At 39.3% G+C, this 21,846-nt stretch overlaps 1 protein-coding gene across 1 annotated transcript; it reads right to left on the minus strand.

The window, feature by feature from the left end:
* Window positions 1-1,727: 1,727 nt before the first annotated feature.
* LOC145030406 (cucumisin-like) lies at window positions 1,728-5,016 on the minus strand. Its single transcript, XM_078978779.1, has 9 exons — window positions 4,927-5,016; window positions 4,727-4,815; window positions 4,503-4,597; window positions 4,178-4,418; window positions 3,532-4,089; window positions 3,103-3,324; window positions 2,802-2,913; window positions 2,415-2,628; window positions 1,728-2,331 (listed from the first exon to the last, which is right to left on the minus strand). The coding sequence occupies exons 1-9, from the start codon at window positions 5,014-5,016 to the stop codon at window positions 1,811-1,813; spliced, it is 2,142 nt and encodes a 713-aa protein (XP_078834905.1). The 3' UTR covers window positions 1,728-1,810.
* Window positions 5,017-21,846: the final 16,830 nt, after the last annotated feature.

Consider the following 21,846-nt stretch of genomic DNA (forward strand, 5'->3'; position numbering starts at 1 on the left):
ATGGAAATAGAAATCTGACCTTGTTGCTGTTCTGGATCCTTGGATCCACTTGGTCCAACACCATCCTTGTTCACTTTGCGAAGACGACAATCTTTCTTGAAGTGACCCGGTTTGTTACAGTTCCAACAAACCAACTTAGCCTTATTGTTTTAAGATTTGTCATCCTTTCCTTTAAACTTCCTTTTTCCATTAGACTTTTTGGGATTAATTGAACTTTCTCCTTCCACCATGTTCACAGAAGAGGAACTAACTTAGTTCTTGCCTTTAGGATTGTTATCAAGTTCTCGAGTCCTTATGGACTCTTCAATCCTTAAATGGCTTCCAAGTTGAGTCAAAGTCAATTCCTCTTTGTTATGTTTCAGATTGTGTTTAAAATCCTTCCAGGAAGGGGGCAGTTTGTCAATGATCACAACTACAGAATTGGCTTCATCCATTTTCAGATTGTGTTGAGAAAACTGTCCCAAAATCCTTAACATTTCATGGAATTGTTCCATAACAAGTCTGAAGTCAACCATCTTGTAACCCATAAAATTACTGACAAGAAACTTCTTGTTAGAAGCATCTTCAGCCAAGTACTTAGATTCAAGAGAATTCCACAGTTCTTTTGTAGATTCGAAATTTTGATAGATATAAAAAAAGAGTCAATCATACCATTAAGAATATGACCACTACATATGTAATCATCATTTTCCCACTTTGATCTCCTTCTTATTGCCTCCAAAGGTTCATCTTCAACAGATTCTAGCAAAACTGACATGGGTGTACTCAAAACATACCCTACTTTCAGAGTGGTAAGGAGAAAGTGCATCTTCTTCTGCCATCTACGAAATTCTTTTCCTTCAAACTTGTTCAATTTGTCAAACTTTCTTGTCATATCCTTCACAGAATCGTCACTTACCATGATCACATAATACTTTGATTTTTTTTTTTTAGATTTTAGGGTAATGAAGGCACTCGGATATTCTGATAATTGTGATTTCACTATCAAATCAAAGTATTGGGTGGTACTCCCTAATCTTTGATTGGATAAGACTCGGAAGAGAAAAGAACGGAGAATGATATATATGAATTTCGTAAGTACCAGAAAAACTGACCAAAATTGGTTTAATACCTCCTTTGTCTGAAAATTGTCAAAACTGTCATAAAACAGTTTAGCAACAGTCAAAAAACCTATCATAAATCCGGGTTTTCTATAAGGATTAATACAGAGCCAAAAAACGAGTCAAATATTCTAAATTTAGATTTCTAATGCATTTTCTAAATTTACAGCTAGATCCCAGCCAGGGGCTCTGCCCCCTTGGATCCCGCTCCTAGGGGCGCTGCCCCCGAACCCCCGTTCGTTCAAGGGCTTCGCCCTAAAAGACAGTCTACTTTTAGTTTTAAATAAAATCAAACAAGTGTCCAGTCCACACCTTCCTTACTCGTTTAATATTTATCAATATCACTTTTGGTCAACGAAGTAATTTCATTACACTTAAATCACATTAGTGAAACAAATCACAAACAATTTAGTCTATGAAAATTAAAGTTTTCGTACTACACTTTTATATTTTTCTCATTAGTCGCGAATTAAATAATATTATTTAATTTTAGTAAAAATTTAAAATATTATTTATACATAAAATTACCAATATACATCAATTATTATATATAAATATTTGTGTATGATCATATTATTAAATAAATTATTTTTTTATTACATAAATTATTTACTATCATCCGTATGATATGGCCGTAAGAAAATACAACAGGGCCGGGTCCATTATCTATATAAAGATTATCCACTAAATACAATAACTAATAAAAGCCATTAATTCTTGAAGGCAACAATCGGACTCCTGACATTATGAACTCCATCACTCCAAACCAAGGAACCTGAAATCATCATTGACCCAATTGTCGCTTCAACAGTCACCACAAAATATTGCTTCTCCCCCACTGCTTTGAACGCAAGACTGCTCGGGCTAACCTTCACCACAAATCCTGATGGCGCTACCACATTAGCCTGGTATGTAGACTCCGGTGCACCCACATTAGTAACAGTCCTATTAAAGGTCCTGACAATGGTGCCTGAATGATTAGCCGATAGTGCAAACGAAGGATAGTTTAGGTCCCAAACAGTCGCGTTATTCCCCGCCGAGCAAGCACTTGTATCCCCGGTGACGATTTTCAAAATTGTGGCGTTATAACCCTGCCCGCATAAAAATGACACGAAATCTGCTTCTCCGGCGTCATACACCAAACCTGGATCGATGGCTTTTAAGGGGTCGATATGGCCTGAACCATACGCAAATTCATGGTCCACGTTTTTAGTTGGACTCATTGGTGCAGCTGCCATATATGAAAATAAAAACACCCATTGTTATTTCAAATATGGAATTATTTCTCGTGCTAGGGTTTTATAATAGTGCTACCGGTGGTCATAAGGGCGGACTTAATTGTGGCAGGAGACCATGTAGGGTGGAAGGATTTTACATAAGCTGCTGCGGCGGAGGCGTGAGGGCATGACATGGAAGTTCCGGAGATGATATTGTATGGTACAACACGAGTGTCTCCTTCTACTCCGGTGACAGTCGTATCCAGCGACCATGCTGCTATGATATCCACTCCAGGTGCAGTTAAATCGGGCTACAATTAACAATATATATATATATATATATATATATATATATATATATATATATATATATATATATATATATATATATATATATATATATATATATATATATTATCATTCATAAATAAGATATACATGCGTATATTGTATAAATACTAAGACCCGTTATACAGAAATTTACTTTAAGGATGTCGGATGTTATTGGGTTTGGGCCCCTTGATGAGAAGGAGGCAACAGTTGGAGCAGCTTTGTCTACAAGTTCAATACTCTTAAGGATGCTAGCACTTGGAGTTCTATATATATATATATATATATATATATATATATATATATATATATATATATATATATATATATATATATATATATATATATATATATATATATATATATATATATATATATCAAGCAAAATCGCATGAAAAATAATCAGAAAACTGGTCATTAGGGGGGAAGAAATCACAAGTAAGCAATCGACTTACGTGGTTGAGTTTATGTAGCTTTGAATTGCACTGCCATCTTTGTCGTTCAAGTATGTCGTTGGTAGAGGCCAAGAGAATGCCGTATCTTCAAACCCGAAATCACCTTCGATCACTGCACCACTTGCACCGGATTCCAACGCAGTTGGGGGACCCACTGTACTATCGCAAACGACAATTTTGTTTTTAACCAATGTTGGGTCCAAGGAACCTGGTTCGCAGATTCTGCGTTTCGTGATCATTGATGATTAGTATTTTTCTTTAAATCTTTGAATCGGTTCTTCATGTTGATCGTAAATTAGATTGATTGATAATTACCTTGAATCATCTGATGTAAATCCTGTATTCGTCACAGAATCACCATAAACTATAGGATGAATCGCAGCATCGAATGTGTTTATTGCCGGCCCCTAGCACACAAGATACAATTACAAAACCATCCATGATCTTGTTGCGATGTCTGAAAGTGAAAGAGAATTTCTCACCACGAAGGTCATATTGTTGCCCAACACAATCGGAGTTACAAACTTCCGATCAATGGTGCTAGCAGCAACCGTTAACGACCATGGAGAATAATTAGCAACTGTTCCGGCTACAGGTCCGCTGTTTCCGGCGGAATTGGATGTGAGAATCCCATTCTTCATGGAATGAAAAGCTCCAATGGCGATAGAATCCTCAAAGTAATCGGAAGGAAAAGGACTTCCGACGGAAAGAGATATCATGTCGACCCCATCAGCAATTGCATCATCAAAAGCTGCCATGATATCGGCTTCTGTACAACCACCCTCCCAACAGACTTTGTACACAGCTATGCGAGCCGATGGAACACCACCCCGAGCCGTCCCGTTAGCTAGACCAAACAAGCTTGCATTGTTCACTGCACGTCCGGCCACCGTGGAAGCAGTGTGAGACCCATGGCCCTCGGTGTCTCTTGCTGAAAGGTTGGCGGCTCTCGGGTCACTCAGGTAGTATTTTGCTCCGATGAGTTTGCTGAAATATTTCGTAATGTTAATTAATCTCTCCTTATCAATATTATAATCAAGAAACTAATATGTTCGATCGAGGTGGATTTATCTACTTGTTGCAGGTGAAATTGGTGGAATCGCATGAGCCCTTCCATTTGGATGGTGGGGGGCCAAATCCATCGTCCTTGAAGCTATCGGATTCCGGCCAGGCGCCGGTGTCCAGCATTCCGACGATGATGTCGCTTTCAAGGGGTGCTCTTTTGACATCTTGAGGAAAGCCCATAAAGTCCCAGGACCTTGTTGTATGCAGTTCCATGATTTTGCTTGGAAACACTGACACGACTCCCTCCATACCTACGTACATGCAAGCGTATATACATACCTAATCATAAGTAAATAAGTATTTTAATTTAGTTTGATTTCTAAAAAAAATCTCACGAGCTATTTTGTTTTTTTCGTCATCTACTAGCTTCGCGGCAAACCCATTAAAGCTTCTTTTGTAGCTTCGGAGCAACGCAGTTGATGCCCGGCTGCTTGAAATGAAATCCATTTAAGATTAATTAGTGATGATCAACTGATCACTAATTGCATCGAACTATACATACAAGAGATAATATCGATATTTTCGACTGTAGATGTAGTTTAATGTCGCGAATTGTTACCTCCCACAAACTTCCTGTAGCAAGTTATGGTGGAGTGACGACACTGATGAATTACCCTTTGGAAGGTCACCCATATACACAATGTACGTCTGCAAAACAAACAACAATTGTATCTCAAAACACAATCTTATAGTTATACAAAAATGTTGATATATTTATCTTGGTGTGATCAAAACTCGAAAACGAGAAATATTGAATGCCTTGAGATCATTGGAGTCGGCAGCAAAAGTGTCACCAAAAATAAGAGAACATGTGACAGTAACCAAGAAGAACCATAACTGAGACGCCATTAATTTGAAAAACACAATGGAACTTGTTTATATATATATAGCAAACGTAATTCATTGGTTACTCCGAAGTTAGCCGATGTTGGTGATATCGCAGCAGTGGCGGATCCCTTAAGGGGCTGCGGGCCCAGCTTTTTAGCCAATGGCCATATCCAGTAGCACACGCATATCGTATGATTCTGGAATAAATTGTGCTTGGAAAACTCTATGTTTTTTAAGAGGAAAAGTGAGTAGGAGTTTGTTGAATTAAAATCCAAATAAACACTAACAAAGTTTGGCGTATCTAATTTTTTTCATTAAATATGTATTTAATGTAAAGAAAGAGAATAAACAATGTCTCCAGTAAGTTACATATTACAACCTACAAGCTGTCAAAAGATAAGAGGCGATAAAAGAGGAGTACGAGTAAATTTAAGACTAGTTGCCTAACCGTGCAAATGCAGGGGAGACAAATTCTTTATTGTAAGAAGTTAAAACGTTATGGTATTAAAAGTTGAGACATTTGTTTATTCAATTTGAAAAAATATTCCTAAACATTCGGTTTTAGATATCTGGGTAAATGACTGTAGAAACCACACTGTGGATAGACTCCAAATTATGTAGAATAGCAACATATTTTTCCAATTCCATAAGAACATCATGCTCCACAAGCTGCTTCAGATCAGTCTATCTGTTAATGTCCATATAAAGAAAAATAGGCAAAAATATGCAGCCGTACGGACAGAGTCACATGTTCAAAACAAGCTGAGGGTTAAAAGGATAAATTCTTACCATTTTGACCACCTTATCTTTATCAATAACTAATACGTTGAATACATTGTAGAAGCTATTATTACAATAATAATTCAAACTTTGGTAAAGCAATGTATAGTGTTTTATATATTAAGAGTACATTTTCAACAACTTTTATATATTATGGGAAAAAGAAAGGAGACTAATGTGAAGTGTGGTGTTTGGTGGAGATCCTTCGTTGGTTCTTGAGGGGGCTGATAAACTTAAATATGAATTTGAGAAAATGATTTGAAGTGAAAAGATAGTAAAATATCTAAATTTGAAGTAGAGATTAACTGAATATATACTAAAATAACTAATGCGTTAAAATATCTAACTTACTCTCAAGTACTGATTAAGGATACTAACTTTGCTAAATGCAACGACATACAAATTTTGTAACAACCTAAAACTCGTGATAAAATATTTCATTTAAAAATCAATAGTTTCAATCACCAAATAGATCCAAGTCAACAACAGTGTACAATATCCAAAACATCCGACTAATAGTATAAAAAAAATGTGGAAATCATGAGGAAATGATGTTGTGTCATCACGTCGGACTCTTCCCTTTTGTATCGGAAGTAATTGAAATCATAAACATAAACTGTAAGCATAAAACTTAGCGAGTTTCCTCAAAACACCACATACAAAAAATATAAACTAGGTCTAGCCCTGGTATAATGCCTCAAATTTCAACCCAATTTTTTTTATTAAAACTTTAAGTGTTTAATTAAATCACAACTACAAGATCTTAAAATATTATGTAACACCCAAAATCAGAAAGTCCAAGAAAGGAAAGAAAAACCCTAAAGTAGAAGGGTCGACTTGTCGAGTCCAGGGAGGAACTCGACGAGTCAGAGCGAGATCTGGGTGTAGAAAAAGTGACTGACTCGGCGAATCGACGAGTGGACTCAGCGAGTCTGGTCTGAACGAGAAAACCCTAATCCGGGGGTTTGCACCCTATTTAAGGAACATTACACCCATTCCCCAGCCTCTTTACTCCTCTTTGAGATCCAGAAGCCCTAGAATCGTGAGTGAGAGCCATTGGAAGCAAATTGGGGCATTGTAAAGTGTTTGTGAAGAAATCTTGAAGATCAAGAAGCTTGGACCAAGGAGGTTCGTGGAGATTCGGAATCCTTTTCAGTAGGAGGATGTTTTGGAGGTAATGAATCGTTATCCTTGGCTTTCCCCTTGCTAGATCCATCTTTCATGGAGTTTTAGGGTTTCTTTGAGGGTATGTGATGTGAAATAGGTGCACAAGTTAGATCTGGAGTTGAAACTCTAGATCTGAGCTCTATTTGGATCATAGTTGCATAAAGCCCTGTTAGTTGCTATGCAAAAGCCATTCCACATGAGTTAAGTTCCTTTCTAGCTTGATTTTTGGCATTAGGGGTCAAGAAGCACGTAAAGGTAGCAACTTTATGTTGCTAATGGACTCTAGAAACGTAGATCTTTGATTTGGAGCAAAGGAGTAGCTCTGTAACTCAAGATTATGGGAAAGCACGTATGGACTCGGCGAGTCTGGGACATGACTCGACGAGTCGGGCTAGATATCAGTCTTAGAGTCGCGTTGGAACTCGGCGAGTCACATGGGTGGACTCGGCGAGTTGGATGAAGTTAGGCAGCAACTCGGCGAGTTTGTTGAAGATTGTCTTGGACTCGACGAGTCAATTCGCGAAACCCCAAACCCTTCTAGTTAAGACTCGGATCAGTGAGTTGGGTGAAGACTCAGTGAGTTGGACAGGTCAGAACTCGGAAATCAGTAGACTCGGAGATTCATGGTCTGATTCAGCGAGTCGAGTCGCGAATGAAAGGGGTTTCAAAGCTTATGAACTCGGCGAGTAGGGTTAACCTGGAAGGTTGACTGTGACCAGGACTTTGACTTTGACCAGAGTTGACTTAGTTGACTTTTGAAGGACTGTCAGAATAAGTATCATTTTGATATTGGTAGCTCAGAGAGCTGGAGGAGCAGCGACTCAGAAGGTTGTTGGTTAGCAGCCAGAGGGTTAACAGCAGAGCTCAGCAGTTCAGGTGAGTTTCCTTCCAGTAGGAACGGGTCTAAGGCCACAATGTTGGCCCGTTTAGCTAGCAGTAGTTTTCGGACTTCGGTCTGATGCAGTAGTTAGTATGTTTGATGCCTTCGTGGCTCAGACAGGATTTATGTGTTATGCATTCTGGGCTATGGCCCGATGCAGTATGTACTATATGTGCATTCATGCTAGTTGATATGTTTATGTTATGTTATGTTCAGTTAGTTCCGGACTTCGGTCTGATGCAGTTAGTCCGGACTTTGGTCCGATGCAGAGGACAAGGTCCCAGTCAGTTTTCGGACTTCGGTCCGTTGTAGGGGCGAGGCCCCAGTCAGTCCGGACTTCGGTCTGATGCAAGGGACAAGGTCTCAGTCAGTTTTCGGACCTCGTTCCGATGCAGTGGGCAAGGCCCAGTATGTGCTTTATATGTTATTGTATGGTATTTGGTAGTTTGGGGGAGCTCACTAGACTTCGTGCTTACGGTTTCAGTCTTTGGTTTTAGGTACTCGGTTTTCAAGGGAGGAGCTCGGAGAGATTGCAGTACACACACCATAGTCAGCTAGCTTGGGAACGTTCACTCTGATAATAAGATTATGTTTTGGATTAATACTCGGAATTTATGTTATAACTTATGATGCAGTTTTTATAAATATGGTTTTAGTAATGTTTTAAAAGAAATTTTTAGTCGTGATTTTTGGGTCGTTACAAGTTGGTATCAGAGCCTTGGTTTGAGGGATTCGGACCTACTTGAGAGTGTGTCTGGACTCAAACTAAGGAAACGGTAAAAAGGGTTTTCAAAAGAAAGACATTTTCAAAAAGAATTTTGAGAAAAGAAAAGAGTTGTAGAAAAAGTGAGAGAATTTTAGAAAGAAAAGAACTTTGAAAAGAGAAAAAGGGTGTTGTGCATGCAATCAGCCGAGCTCAAGTAAGTACTCCCAAATTACCCATACAAGTTTATGATTATCAGTTTCAGTTTCAGTTTTAGTTCCAATTTCAGTTTCAGTGTCAGTAGAACAGCATGCTAGTATAGGACTAAGGATCTAGGAGGGTGCCTTATGTGCCTGCTTATGTGTTTTAGCCAGTTCAGTGTTTCAGCCAGTTCAGTGCTTCAGCCAGTTCCGTGTTTCAGCCAGTTCGGTGTTTCAGCTAGTTCAGTGCTTCATCCAGTTCAGTGTTTCGAGTAGTTTCAGTGTTATGGACTGTATTAGTATGTGTGTTGGAATGCAAGTGCTGACGGTATAGTTGGTTGATTTGGAAATGGCAAGTCCCTCTCAGCAGGATCATTTGAGTCTTCTGCCAAGTATAAGTAATCTGCAAGGATAATTAGGCAGGTAGCCTTTCTTTCAGGATGGAAGCTCGAGTTAGTGGAAGTTGAGTAGTTAGATGGGAGATAAGCAGGTTGGTTCCATCAGCATCGATTCAGTATGAGCGGCAGAGTGGATAAAACAGTTATAGATATTTGAAGTATCTTCAGTAGTCGTTGGAAACGACTAAGAGGTTGCGATGGGTTGTAGTGACTGGGGGGAGTCCGGTAACCTAGATATCGGCAGATTAGTTGGACTAGGGTGGTCTCAGTGCATCCGGTAGGCGGATGAGGGGCAACAAAATTTTCAGTCAGAGGTAGTAACGATAAGGGAAGTATGGTATGAGGCAGCAAGTTGGCAGAAGGTGTTACGCCTCTCACAGCAGGGTTGGATAATCTCTGAGGGGAGGGCTTGGCCTTGTTGTGCAACTCTCGTATGAGTCTTAACCGTTGCAGGGATGAACCTTTCACTGGAAGGATTATCTGATCCATTCGTTGGGACGGGTGCTTAGCACTAAGTATTGGAAATATGAAGCATTCAGTAAGTACCAGCAGTAGTGACCAGCGCTGAGAGTGGCTGGAGTGATGGACACCGTGAAGGGTATGATCTTCACAGTGACAAAGGAGGTGAATAGCTATAGAAGGCAGCCTCGAAAAGGCCAGAGAACGCATGAGGAAAATAGAGTATACCCCTAGGGTGTTTAGCATAAGTACTCGAGGAGTATCAGAAGGTTTGTCAGTCGAGTAAGTGGTGTTCCTAGAATGTTCAGGGTCAGGGTTGACCCGAGATTATTATCCTCAAGGATTAATGTTAGTCAGAATGGCCAGGAAAAAGGCCAGCAAAGGTGGCTAGCAGATGATAGGCCAACCAAGCAGAGTGTTGACAGCAGTTTGCAGGGCGATTGGCCGTAGAGAAACTTCGAGGATGAAGTTTAGTTTAAGTGGGGAGAGTTGTAACACCCAAAATCAGAAATTCCAAGAAAGGAAAGAAAAACCCTAAAGTAGAAGGGTCGAATCGTCGAGTCCAGGGAGGAACTCGATGAGTCAGAGCGGGATCCGAGTGTAGAATAAGTGCTCGACTCGGCAAGTCGGCGAGTCTGGTCTGAACGAAAAAAAACCCTAATCAGGGGGTTTGCACCCTATTTAAGGAACATTACACCTATTCCCCAGCCTCTTTACTCCTCTTTGAGATCCAAAAGCCCTAGAATCGTGAGTGAGAGCCATTGGAAGCAAATTAGGGAATTGTTAAGTGTTTTGTGAAGAAATCTTGAAGATCAAGAAGCTTGGACCAAGGAGGTTCGTGGAGATTCGGATTCCTTTTCAGTAGGAGGATGTTTTGGAGGTAATGAATCGTTATCCTTCGCTTTCCCCTTGCTAGATCCATCTTTCATGGAGTTTTAGGGTTTCTTTGAGGGTATGTGATGTGAAATTGGTGCACAAGTTAGATCTGGAGTTGAAACTCTAGATCTGAGATCTATTTGGATCATAGTTGCAGAAAGCCCTATTAGTTGCTATGAAAAAGCCATTCCCCATGAGTTAAGTTCCTTTCTAGCTTGGTTTTTGGCATTAGGGGTCAAGAAGCACGTAAAGGTAGCAACTTTATGTTGCTAATGGACTCTAGAAACCTGGATCTTTGGTTTGGAGCAAAGGAGTAGCTCTGTAACTCAAGATTATGGGAAAGCATGTATGGACTCGGCGAGTCTGGGAGATGACTCGACGAGTCAGGCTAGATATCAGTCTTAGAGTCACGTTGGAACTCGGCGAGTCACATGGGTGGACTCGGCAAGTTGGATGAAGTTAGGCAGCAACTCGACGAGTTGGAAGAACAACTCGGCGAGTCTATTGAAGATTGTCTTGGACTCCGCGAGTCTGTTCTTGGACTCGACGAGTCAATTCGTGAAACCCCAAACCCTTCTAGTTAAGACTCGGATTAGTGAGTTGGGAGAAGACTCAATGAGTTGGACAGGTCAGAACTCGGAAATCAATAGACTCGGCAAGTCGAGTCGCGAATGAAAGGGGCTTCAGAGCTTATGAACTCGGCGAGTCAGTAGGCTGACTTGGCGAGTAGGGTCAACCTGGAAGGTTGACTGTGACCAAGACTTTGACTTTGATCAGAGTTGAATTAGTTGACTTTTGAAGGACTATCAGACTAAGTATCATTTTGATATTGGTAGCTCGGAGAGCTGGAGGAGTAGCGACTCAGAAGGTTGTCGGTTCATAGCCAGAGGGTTATCAGTAGAGCTTAGCAGTTCAGATGAGTTTCCTTCTAGTAGGAACGGGTCTAAGGCCACAATGTCGGCCCGTTTAGCTAGCAGTAGTTTCTAGACTTCAGTCTGATGCAGTAGTTAGTATGTTTGACGCCTTTGTGGCTCTGACAGGATTTATGTGTTATGTGTTCTGGGGCTACGGCCCGATGCAGTATGCAGTAGATGTACGTTCATGCTAGTTGATATGTTTATGTTATGCTATGTTCAGTTAGTTCTGGACTTCGGTCTGATGCAGTTAGTCTGGACTTTGGTCCGATGCAGGGGATAACATCCCAGTCAGTTTCCGGACTTCGGTCCAATGCAGGGGGCAAGGCCCCAGTCAGTCCGGACTTCGGTCCGATGCAGGGCACAAGGTCCCAGTCAGTTTCCAGACCTCGATCTGATGCAGTGGGCAAGGCCCAATATGTGCTTTGTATGTTATTGTATGGTATGTGGTAGTTTGGGGATCTCACTAAGCTTCGTGCTTATGGTTTTAGTCTTTGGTTTCAGGTACTCGGTTTTCAAGGGAGAAGCTCGGAGAGATTGCAGTACACACCACAGTCAACTAGCCTGGGAATGTTTACTCTGATAATAAGATTATGTTTTGGATTAGTACTCGAAATTTATGTTATGACTTATGATGGGTTTTTATAAATATGGTTTTAGTAATGTTTTAAAAGAAATTTTTAGTTGTGATTTTTGGGTCGTTACAAATTATCAGAGCATCATTACAATTTGTCATGTATACAAGTCCCCTATTGATGTCATGTAATCGAGTAGTGACCCTCCTTTATTATAACAAAAAATGAAAACATTTAAATCACAAATCATAAGCACAAAGCTTAGTAAGTTCCCCAAAATACCACATATATCACAACACAAATAAATAGCTATGAATTATCAACAACCCTGGAGATTACCCGAAGTCTCAATGAGCAAACAGCATTCCATGTGGGTTATCAGCAACCCTTGTGTAACATTCGGATTCAGGTATGTTCCCTTTTGGTCATTAGAATGGAATTTTATTGCAAAAAGGGTCCTTTCATATGCTGAGCGTACGTCCATGTACGCTTAGCATACATGCGCATGGGAAGTCGGGCCAAGGGGTCCACGTACACTGGGCGTACGCATCGTATGTGGGACGAATGTAGCCTTCCACTGAACCCCTAATTTTAAGGCTTGAACCATATTTAATCTCACTTATGACCTTCGACTCTCTTTCTTACTAGCTTTCACTACCTTTGAATGTTCCTAAAACCCTAGTTACCATTGAGTGTGATCTTGGAGCTTAAAAGTGACATCAGTGGTCTTTCTTGGTGTGTTTTCAAGAAGAAGAAGTTGGTGAGCAAGCCTTGGATGTGGTTAAGCTTCAAGATCCTGAGTCTACATCATCTTGGGTAGCTTTTGGAGGTAAAAAGATTCTACCTTGTTGATCCTTTGGATTATTAGAGCTAGGGTTTGCTATACATTCATTTTTGGGTCCATGGAACCCCTTTTGTGAGTTTGGGCAACTCTAGAGGCTAGAAATGCTAGATCTTAGTCCGTTTGCCATGTTAGAAACATAATAATGTAATATTTTTATAGGTTTGAATCCATGCATGAGTTTAGGACCTTTAAGTAAGCTTTGATGGACTCAAATGGATATTGTGCTCCTATAAGTCATGTTAAAGCATAAAGTGCCAACATTTTAACCTAAGACCCTTATTCTAATCGAGATATGGTATTGGTATTGATTGTCTCCATGGGTTAAGAGACAAATGGTTGTTTAGGTTATGTTGGGCAGTACATCGAGTGTACAAAGGAGTACGCAGCGCGTATTGCATGGTGGGCTTATATGCTGTGCGTTATTGGGTTACACCTCATGTATACTCCAAATGAGATTTTGGGCTTGCATTGGGCTTCTAAGTCATTTGGGTCATATTTAACTTTTAGGCCTTGATGTGTTAGAGTGGATTGGGCCTTTGAACTTGCTATTGGACCTTAGGTGGCATTGTTAGGCCTTTTGGACCTTGTGGCCCGTTATCGCTTTTAGACCAGGGATAGTTAGGCCCATTAAAAGAGAAAGGCTTTTGGGCCTTATATAAGTAGTTTGGACTTAGGGTTTTTGGGCCCGTGATTTGGGTTTCTGTCATAATTCTAATGAGGGTAATTTATGTTATATTTAGTGTGAGATTGTCGGATCTGTAGTCGAGCAGTTAGTATTTATCAACAGACCGAAGTGAGTCTCTCAATATACCAATGGGCCGACGGCACCAATGCCGACCCATTACTTGACATGTGGAATTGATAGTTGTCTATGTGATTATTTGTCTAAAGACCCTGGGCGTAGCTTGTGGAACTTATATGGAAGACCATGGCGGTAACCCATGGCATAGAAGACCATGGGGGTAGTCCACATCAATTAGATATCATACCATAGGGTATCCATGGAAATCATATGTATGTTGTGTGGTATTTTGTGATTGTATGTTATTAGGTATTTTGGGGACTCACTAATATTTTACGTACAATTGTATCAGTGTTCCAGGTACTTCCGGTACTAAAGGGAAGGGTCCGGCTTGATGGCGCAACATTCACTCTCCACCATTTTTCCGCACTCATTAATGTTGCTACTCTGATAAATTGATATGGTTACTATGCAATGAGTTTTAGAACACAAATTATGACTATAATATCTATATTTAAAATGAAAAATTTTATCCAATTTTTAGGTTGTTACAAGTTAGTATCAGAGTCTTGGTTTTAGGATTCGGGCACATCCTATGGTGTGTCAGAACTCAAACTGAGGAAATGATAATCTTTTTAAAAGGAAAAGAATCAAATTTTTCCGAAAAAGGTTTTCTTAAGTAAAAGGGAGAGTTCAATGTGTGCGATCGGCCGAGCTCAAGTAAGTGTTTCCCAAAAATAAACCATGCATGCTTATGTATTGCAACTAGTATGTTGATATGTGAAGTGCATGCTAGAGTAGGGCTAAGGATACCTTCAGGGATTATGTGGTCATATAGTCTGATTTTTGTGATGCCTTATAGCCTAGGAAAATTCAATGTTATATATTTCTTGGAATCAATGTTGAATCTGTTATTTGCTAAGTGTATTCTTTCAAAGTTATATATGCTTAGGACTGCACATCCCTAGAATGATGGATTCTGCCTCATTTCTTGTTCCTTTTTTGGTTGTGGACTTGGGTGTGGAAATGGAAAGAGATGTCCATGGATTTTATTATCAAATTGCCAAAGACGGCTAGACAACATGATAGCATTTGGATAATTATGATCGACTAACTAAAAGTGCACATTTTCTTGCCATGCGGGAAACGGCTCCAATGGAGAAATACGCACAAGTATACTTAGATTAAATCGTCGTGAGACATGGTGTGTCACTAAAGATCATTTCCGATCGTGATACTCGTTTCACTTCTCACTTTTGGGCGAGTATGCAACGTGAATTGGGATCTCAAGTTACTCTCAGCACAGCTTATCATCCCCAGACAGATGGTCAGACGGAGAGAACAATTCAAATTGTAGAAGATATGCTTCGTGCATGTGTCTTGGAGTTTGGTGGTAATTGGGATAAGTATTGACCGCTTGTCGAATTCTCGTATAATAACAGTTATCACACTTCAATCAGAATGCTACTATATGAAGCATTATATGGTCGCAAGCGTCGTACTCCATTATGTTGGCGTGAAGTAGGACAAAAAATCCTTGGAGGCCCTGAAATGATTCAAGATACCACCGACAAAATTCAAATCGTACGTGAAAGAATGAAAGCGACCTAGGATCAACAAAGGTCCTATACAGAAAAGATGAGACGGCCCATAGAATTTTAGGTGGGTGATTTCGTAATGCTGAAGGTATCCCCATGGAAAGGTCTTATGCAATTTGGAAAGAAAGGAAAACAAAGTCCCAGATTTGTTGGTCCTTTCAAAATCATTCAAAGAATTGGTAAGAAAGCATACCACTTGGAATTACCTGAAGATTTGACAGGTATTCATGATGTCTTTCATGTGAGTTATCTGCGCAAATGCTTGAACATCTATGACAAAACGGTTCCATTATCCAAGGTGAAATTGGATAATAAGTTAAGATATATAGAAGAGCCTGAAGAGATCGTGAATGAAAGAACAACTATTCTACATAATAAAGAAGTAGAGTTGGTGCTTGTCAAGTGGAAACACCATCGAGGACCAAATTATACTTGGGAAAATAAGAGTAAGATAAAAGCAAAATATCCCCATTTTTTTTTAATCGCTGTAATTTCGGGGACGAAATCCTCAAAAGAAGGAGGTATTTGTAACATACACGTTCAGTTATCGTGTATTGTAAATTATAAAAGTGAATAATATTATGAAATATTATGTGAATTTGACTCTTGAGTTCTAACAGATGGTTCTTATTGGATAAGGTGTCTAAGTCCATAACTATTTCTGGTATGTACTTGACCCGATCCGGCATGGTCCATTTGAGTTATATGGTACCATGCAATTGGATAGACTAAATGAGAGAAATAACACTTGTGGTTTATTAATATATTATAAGTTCTAATATATTAATAGTATTCTTTAATTACTTTGATCAAGAATTAATTTAGAATTAATTAAATGATCAAAAGATAACTAATTAAATATATGGGTTGATTATGTAAATCATCCATAACTTGTATAATAGGCTAAGAGGCTCCATGGATTATCAAGTTGGGTTAAACCCATAGGATGCTCCATGGGAGTTACAAACCCATGGGTCATGGAAATGAAGATCCATGACACATTAGAGTTTACATGGTGTAACCCTAGATGTGTCACACTATATAAAGACCATCTCCTCCACCAAAATTGGCTACACTAAGAAACAAGAGGGCTAGAGACCATTTTGCAAGTGTAAGATTCTCTCAAAGTTTACTCCAAAAGCATTTGGTGTTGTGTGAAGCATTTGAGGCATCACACTTGGGGTGCTAAGCTCACAAGGTTTCAAGGATCATAATCAACAACAAGGTAAGTTATTCTATCTTTCATTCAAGTTAAAAATGTTCCCCATGTATGCTAGATAGGAATATAACCTTGGAATTCAACTTTGCATGATAATTAGACAAACATAGATCCAAGGTTATTAGGGTTGCATGTACACTTAGGAAGTGTTAGAATGCTCAAAACCCATCAGTGGTATCAGAGTCTAGGCTTGTTTGTTGATTTTTTGTGCAAACTGCTTGAAAAAATTGTTTTTCTGTTTTCTGCTCATATGAACTCGCCGATTTCATGAACAAATGCAAGCTACTCGTCGAGTATGTTCTTGCACTCGACGAGTAGAGGCGCCAGTTTTCAGAATTTCGACATTTGTTGCTGGAAATGAACTAGAAACATTACCCTAAACTGTTTTGGTGTTTTAAAAACTTGTTTTAGATGGTGTAATGTTTATGCTAATCCATTTACAACGGCAATTATCAAAATTACAAGTTTTTAAGTGTAATTTTTTATTCTTGAAAGTGTTCATATTCATGTTCTTGAACTTATGAAGATTAGATGATCATAGGAATTACTTGTAACCTTCATGGTAGTTTAATTCATGATCATAATGTGTTTTAATGGAGTCCATAACTTGTTCTCAAGTTATGGAAAACCAAAAGTCACACTTTTATTAAAGCCATTACAAGAACACACGTATTATAAAAATGAAGAGTCTTCATTTTATTACTCAATTAATTCATAAGTTATAAGAAATGAAAAGTTTTGAAAGTTTACAAAACTTGCCCTCAAGTTTTGCAACAAGTAAAGTCTTGATTAAAACTTTAGTTCCAACCCTTAGAATTTTAAAAGTTAAAATTCAACCCTTATACTTTATAGTATTATAAGTTAATAATATATATGTATAAGATCAAGTCGTCTTACCGCTAGTACGCCTCATTCACGAAGCCGGTCTATAAGGGGGTATAAGGTTGTTGCCTATAAAATGGCAACTTAATGGGTGTCCACTCTCAGCCACCGTTTCCTTGATCGGTGGAGGTTCGTTAGCCGAACGGGTAGGACAAGGACTTATAAACTCTCATTAAAAGTATGATGAATCTTATAAAGTAACTAAATGCTTTTATTAAATTCCTAATCTTAATTACTTTAGGAAAATGTGAATAAGGTGCTAACCCATAAAATTACACTTTACACTTTGTTTAAGTCGTTGGTGGAGCATGTGTGGTTAACCTGCACACTAACTTGGACTTAACAAGGTAGGTAAAGGGTGACTTAAGGTTTATCATAGTATCGGTGGTGCGTGTGTGGTTTACCGGCACATTGATTAAGTGATAAACTTTAAGGGTACCAAGTGATTTGCATGGTTACTTCACACCTCGTTTTGTGATCTTCGGTATCCCAGTCACAAAACTTGGAGGGCACACTCGAGATTGAAACATGCCTTTGAAAAGTTCATTGAATCTCAAAAGAATCTAGGAATTTCTAAGAACCAATTAAAAACCTAATAATTATATTTTGTTTTTCATGGTGGAAATTGGTGAATCGTCATTCACCTACCTTTCAAATATGTTATAGCTTGGATTACGGCATACCTCTTCTAAGTTATAATATATTTTGATTGGATCCTAGCCTTAATATTACATTTGAGTGTTTTATTAAGGACTCTCTTAATATATAAACTAATCTTGTTCTCTTCTTTCAGATGTCTTCAAACAATGCTACTTCTGGCTCTAATCCTAATGGCTCCTTTAACCTTATGAACTTGTGTGGGAAAGTCACTTTTGATGGATCCAACTTCAATGAATGGATCAGGAACATCAGGATGATTACCCACTATGAGGACAAAGAATATGTCTCAATAAGGAGCTTAAGGAGATTAATGGGACCACTGCAACTCCCCAGAAGATCGCTGACTTCCGGGAACATGAAAGGGATGCTACCAAAGTAGCATGCATCATGTCGGCCACCATGACAACAAAATTCCAAAAGTCCTATGAGGACTTCTACCCTTTTGAAATGCACCAAGATCTGATGGAAAAATACCATCAAAGTGCACCACAAGAGAGGTATGAAATCATCTGATCCATCATAACAACCATGATGAAGGACGGGGAATCTGTCACGAGCCACATGCAGAAAATGAAAATGTATGTGGATCGGTTGCTGAAGCTTAATGTGAACTTCCCTGAGGAACTTGCAATAGATATCATTTTGCACTCCTTACCATCATGATATGATCAATTTCGCTTTACATATCACATGAATAAGGAAGAGGTCACACTCAGCAAACTTCAGGGACTCCTCAAGACCGCAGAAACATGTCTTAAAGGTAAGTCAGTTGTTAACACTCTTACTCCAAACTCCGCCCCTGTCTTGGCAATCGGGAAAGGTAGAGGGAAGAAGAGAAAGAGCTCTTGAAAGGGTACCAAGGCAAGGACCCTTGATGGCTCTTCTTCAAGTGGAACCAAGAAAAGTTTCATCACTCCTTCTTCTGACCCAAAAGAGGTTAAATGCTTCTATTGTCATGAAAAGTCTCATTGGAAGCGGAACTGCCCAAAGTACCAGCAAGATATGAAGGATGGGAAAGTTAAACCCAACCATGCAGGTATTTACATTATCTTATCTAATAACTCACCCCATTCTAACTCTTGGGTCCTTGATACCGGTTGTGGTATTCATATATGTTCTGATTTGTAGGGACTAAGAAGAAGTGAGAATGTGGAGTATGGAAGAATAAACTTAATCATGGGGAATAGGAAAGATTTACCTGTCACCAAGATTGGAGTTTATACTTTATCACTAAGTAGTGGGTTTATTTTAGATTTGAATAAATGTTGTTATTCTCCAGAAATGGCAAGATATATTATTTCCTTTCATGCATTGTATAAACAAGGTTTTACCTTCTCATTTGATAATGAATTTGGTTCTATTAATGCTTTCTTTAATTATGTTCTTTATTTTAAAGCATTACCTTGTGATGGTGTGTATGAAACTATATATGTGGTTGATAACTTAGGAAATAATGTATTGTGTATTGATTCTGTTAAAAATAATAACCTGGATAAAGAGTCATTATGGTATTGTCGTCTTGGACATATAAGCAAGAAACGCATAGGCTAACTCCAAAAGGATGGAGTCTTGGAGTCATTTGACCTAAGGTCTGATGATAGTTGTGAATCATGCTTACTTGGAAAAATAACAAAGACACCCTTCACAGGTTCTTGTGAGAGGGGTGAAGGTGTGTTGGATCTTTTACACACGGATGTGTGTGGACCCTTCAAACATGCCACAAGGGATGCCAATCGATATTATTTGACTTTTAGTAATGATTACATTAGATATCGATATGTCTACTTAATCAAGCATAAGTCAGAGACTTTTGAAAGGTTTAAAGAGTTTAAACACGAAGTCAAGAATCAATTGGGCAGTAACATTAAGATTCTTCGATCCGATCGAGGTGGTGAAGATCTTAGTTCATAGTTCCTCGACTATCTTAGGGAATGTGGGATTGTCTCAGAATTGACACCTCCCAGGACACCGCAGTTGAATGGTGTGGCTGAGAGGCGTAATCGAAACTTGTTAGATATGATTCGTTCCATGATGAGTCGAGCTTCGCTACCAATCTCATTTTGGGGGTATGCCTTAGAGACTGCTGCCCATATCCTTAATCTGGTCCCTACAAAGAAAGTTGCCAAAGCTCCTCATGAGATGTGGACTGGTAAAGTACCCAAACTAGACCACATCAGGATTTGGGGTTGCGAGGCTTTCGTGATACGCGAGACTCATGATAAGCTCGAACCTCGAAGCGAGAGGTGTATTTCATCGGCTACCCACAACAATCCTTTGGTTACCTCTTCTACAGACCTAGTGAAATTGTGGTCTTTGTAGCAAGGAGGGTTGTCTTGAGAGAGAGAGAGAGAGAGAGAGAGAGAGAGAGAGAGAGAGAGAGAAAGAGAGAGAGAGAGAGAGAGAGAGAGAGAGAGAGAAAAAAAAGAGAGAGAGAGAGAGATAGAGAGAGAGAGAGAGAGAGAGTTCATAAGCCAAGGAAACAGTGGGAAGCAAGTTGACCTTGAAGAAATTCAAGAGTCAAGTGGTGAAGGAACTTCAAATCCTAGCACTCAACTTGAGGATGAAACTCCTGTTGAGCCAATTGACAAGTCTGTACCTCTGAGGCGTTCCACAAGGGTTAAGAATGCACCTGAGCATTACTATGGATTCCATATTACTGCAGAAGGTGATACACTTATCAGTGATGAGACACTAATAGGTGTGGATGAACCTAACAGTTACGCGGAAGCCATGGCAGGCACTAGGTCAACCAATTAGAAAGAGGCAATGGACAAGGAGATACAGTCCATGTATGACAATCAAGTTTGGAACTTGGTTGAGAATGTACTAGGTCATAAGATTGTAGGGTACAAATGGATCTTCAAGAAGAAAACCGACATGGATGGTAATGTGCACACTTATAAGGCACGACTGGTTGCAAAGGGTTTCTCAAAAACTTCGGGAATTGATTATGATGAGACTTTTTCTCCAGTGGCCAAGATTAAGTATATTAGGGTTCTGTTAGCCATAGCTGCATTTCATGACTATGAAATATGGAAAATGGATTTCAAAACTGCTTTCCTTAATGGAAAGTTGGCTGAGGATGTTTACATGAGTCAGCCAGAGGGTTTTGTCAATATAGAGTACCCTAATAGAGTGTGTAAGCATGAGAAATCCATTTATGGATTAAAGCAAGCACCTTGCAGATAGAATCTTTGCTTTGATGAGAAAGTCAAAGAGTTTGACTTTTCTAGGAGTGAAGATGAATCTTGTGTGTATGTCAAAGCTAGTGGGAGTATAGTTAGCTTTTTGGTATTATATGTGGATGACATACTACTCATAGGAAATGACATCCCAACTCTGTAGGAAGTTAAGTCCTGGCTTGGGAAGTGTTTCTCTATGAAGGACCTAGGAGAAGCTGCCTATATTCTAGGGATAATGATCTTGAGAGACCGGAGTAAAAGACTAATTGGACTTAGTCAGAGTACCTACTTGGATAAGGTGCTGAAGAGATTCGACATGCAGGAATCCAAGAAAGGAGAGTTACCCATTAAGAGTAACGCTAGATTGAGTAAGACACAAATCCCTAGTACTGAGGCTGAGATAGCATAAATGAGTCGAATACCTTATGCGTCGGCTGTAGGATCGATCATGTATGTTATGACGTGTACTCAACCTGATGTAGCCTTTGCCTTGAGCATGGTTAGTAGGTATCAGGGGAACCCTGAAAAGGTACACTAGACTGAGGTAAAGAATATCCTTAAGTACCTACGGAGGACTAAGGATTGGGTCCTTACCCTCGGTGGGAGTGATGAATTGAGAGTTATAGGGTATAGTGATGCTAGCTTTTAAACTGATATGGACAATTTGCGCTCTCAGTCAGGATAGGTCTTTACCTTAAACGGAGGAGCAATTTCTTGGAAGAGTTCCAAGCAAGAGACAGTGGCTGATTCAACTTACGAATCATAGTATATA

Source organism: Lactuca saligna, chromosome 2 (assembly GCF_052625555.1).
Source record: "Lactuca saligna cultivar CGN05327 chromosome 2, ASM5262555v1, whole genome shotgun sequence".
In the NCBI taxonomy this organism is placed as follows: Eukaryota; Viridiplantae; Streptophyta; class Magnoliopsida; order Asterales; family Asteraceae; genus Lactuca; species Lactuca saligna.

Excerpts from the sequence above, each read along its gene's own strand:
- LOC145030406 (XM_078978779.1), bottom strand. The coding sequence starts at position 5,016 with ATGGCGTCTCAGTTATGGTTCTTCTTGGTTACTGTCACATGTTCTCTT. Across the intron at positions 4,598-4,726 it reads CTACAGGAAGTTTGTGGGAG|CAGCCGGGCATCAACTGCGT; the intron begins GTAACAATTCGC and ends TTTCATTTCAAG. Across the intron at positions 2,332-2,414 it reads GTCCGCCCTTATGACCACCG|CTGCACCAATGAGTCCAACT; the intron begins GTAGCACTATTA and ends CATATATGGCAG.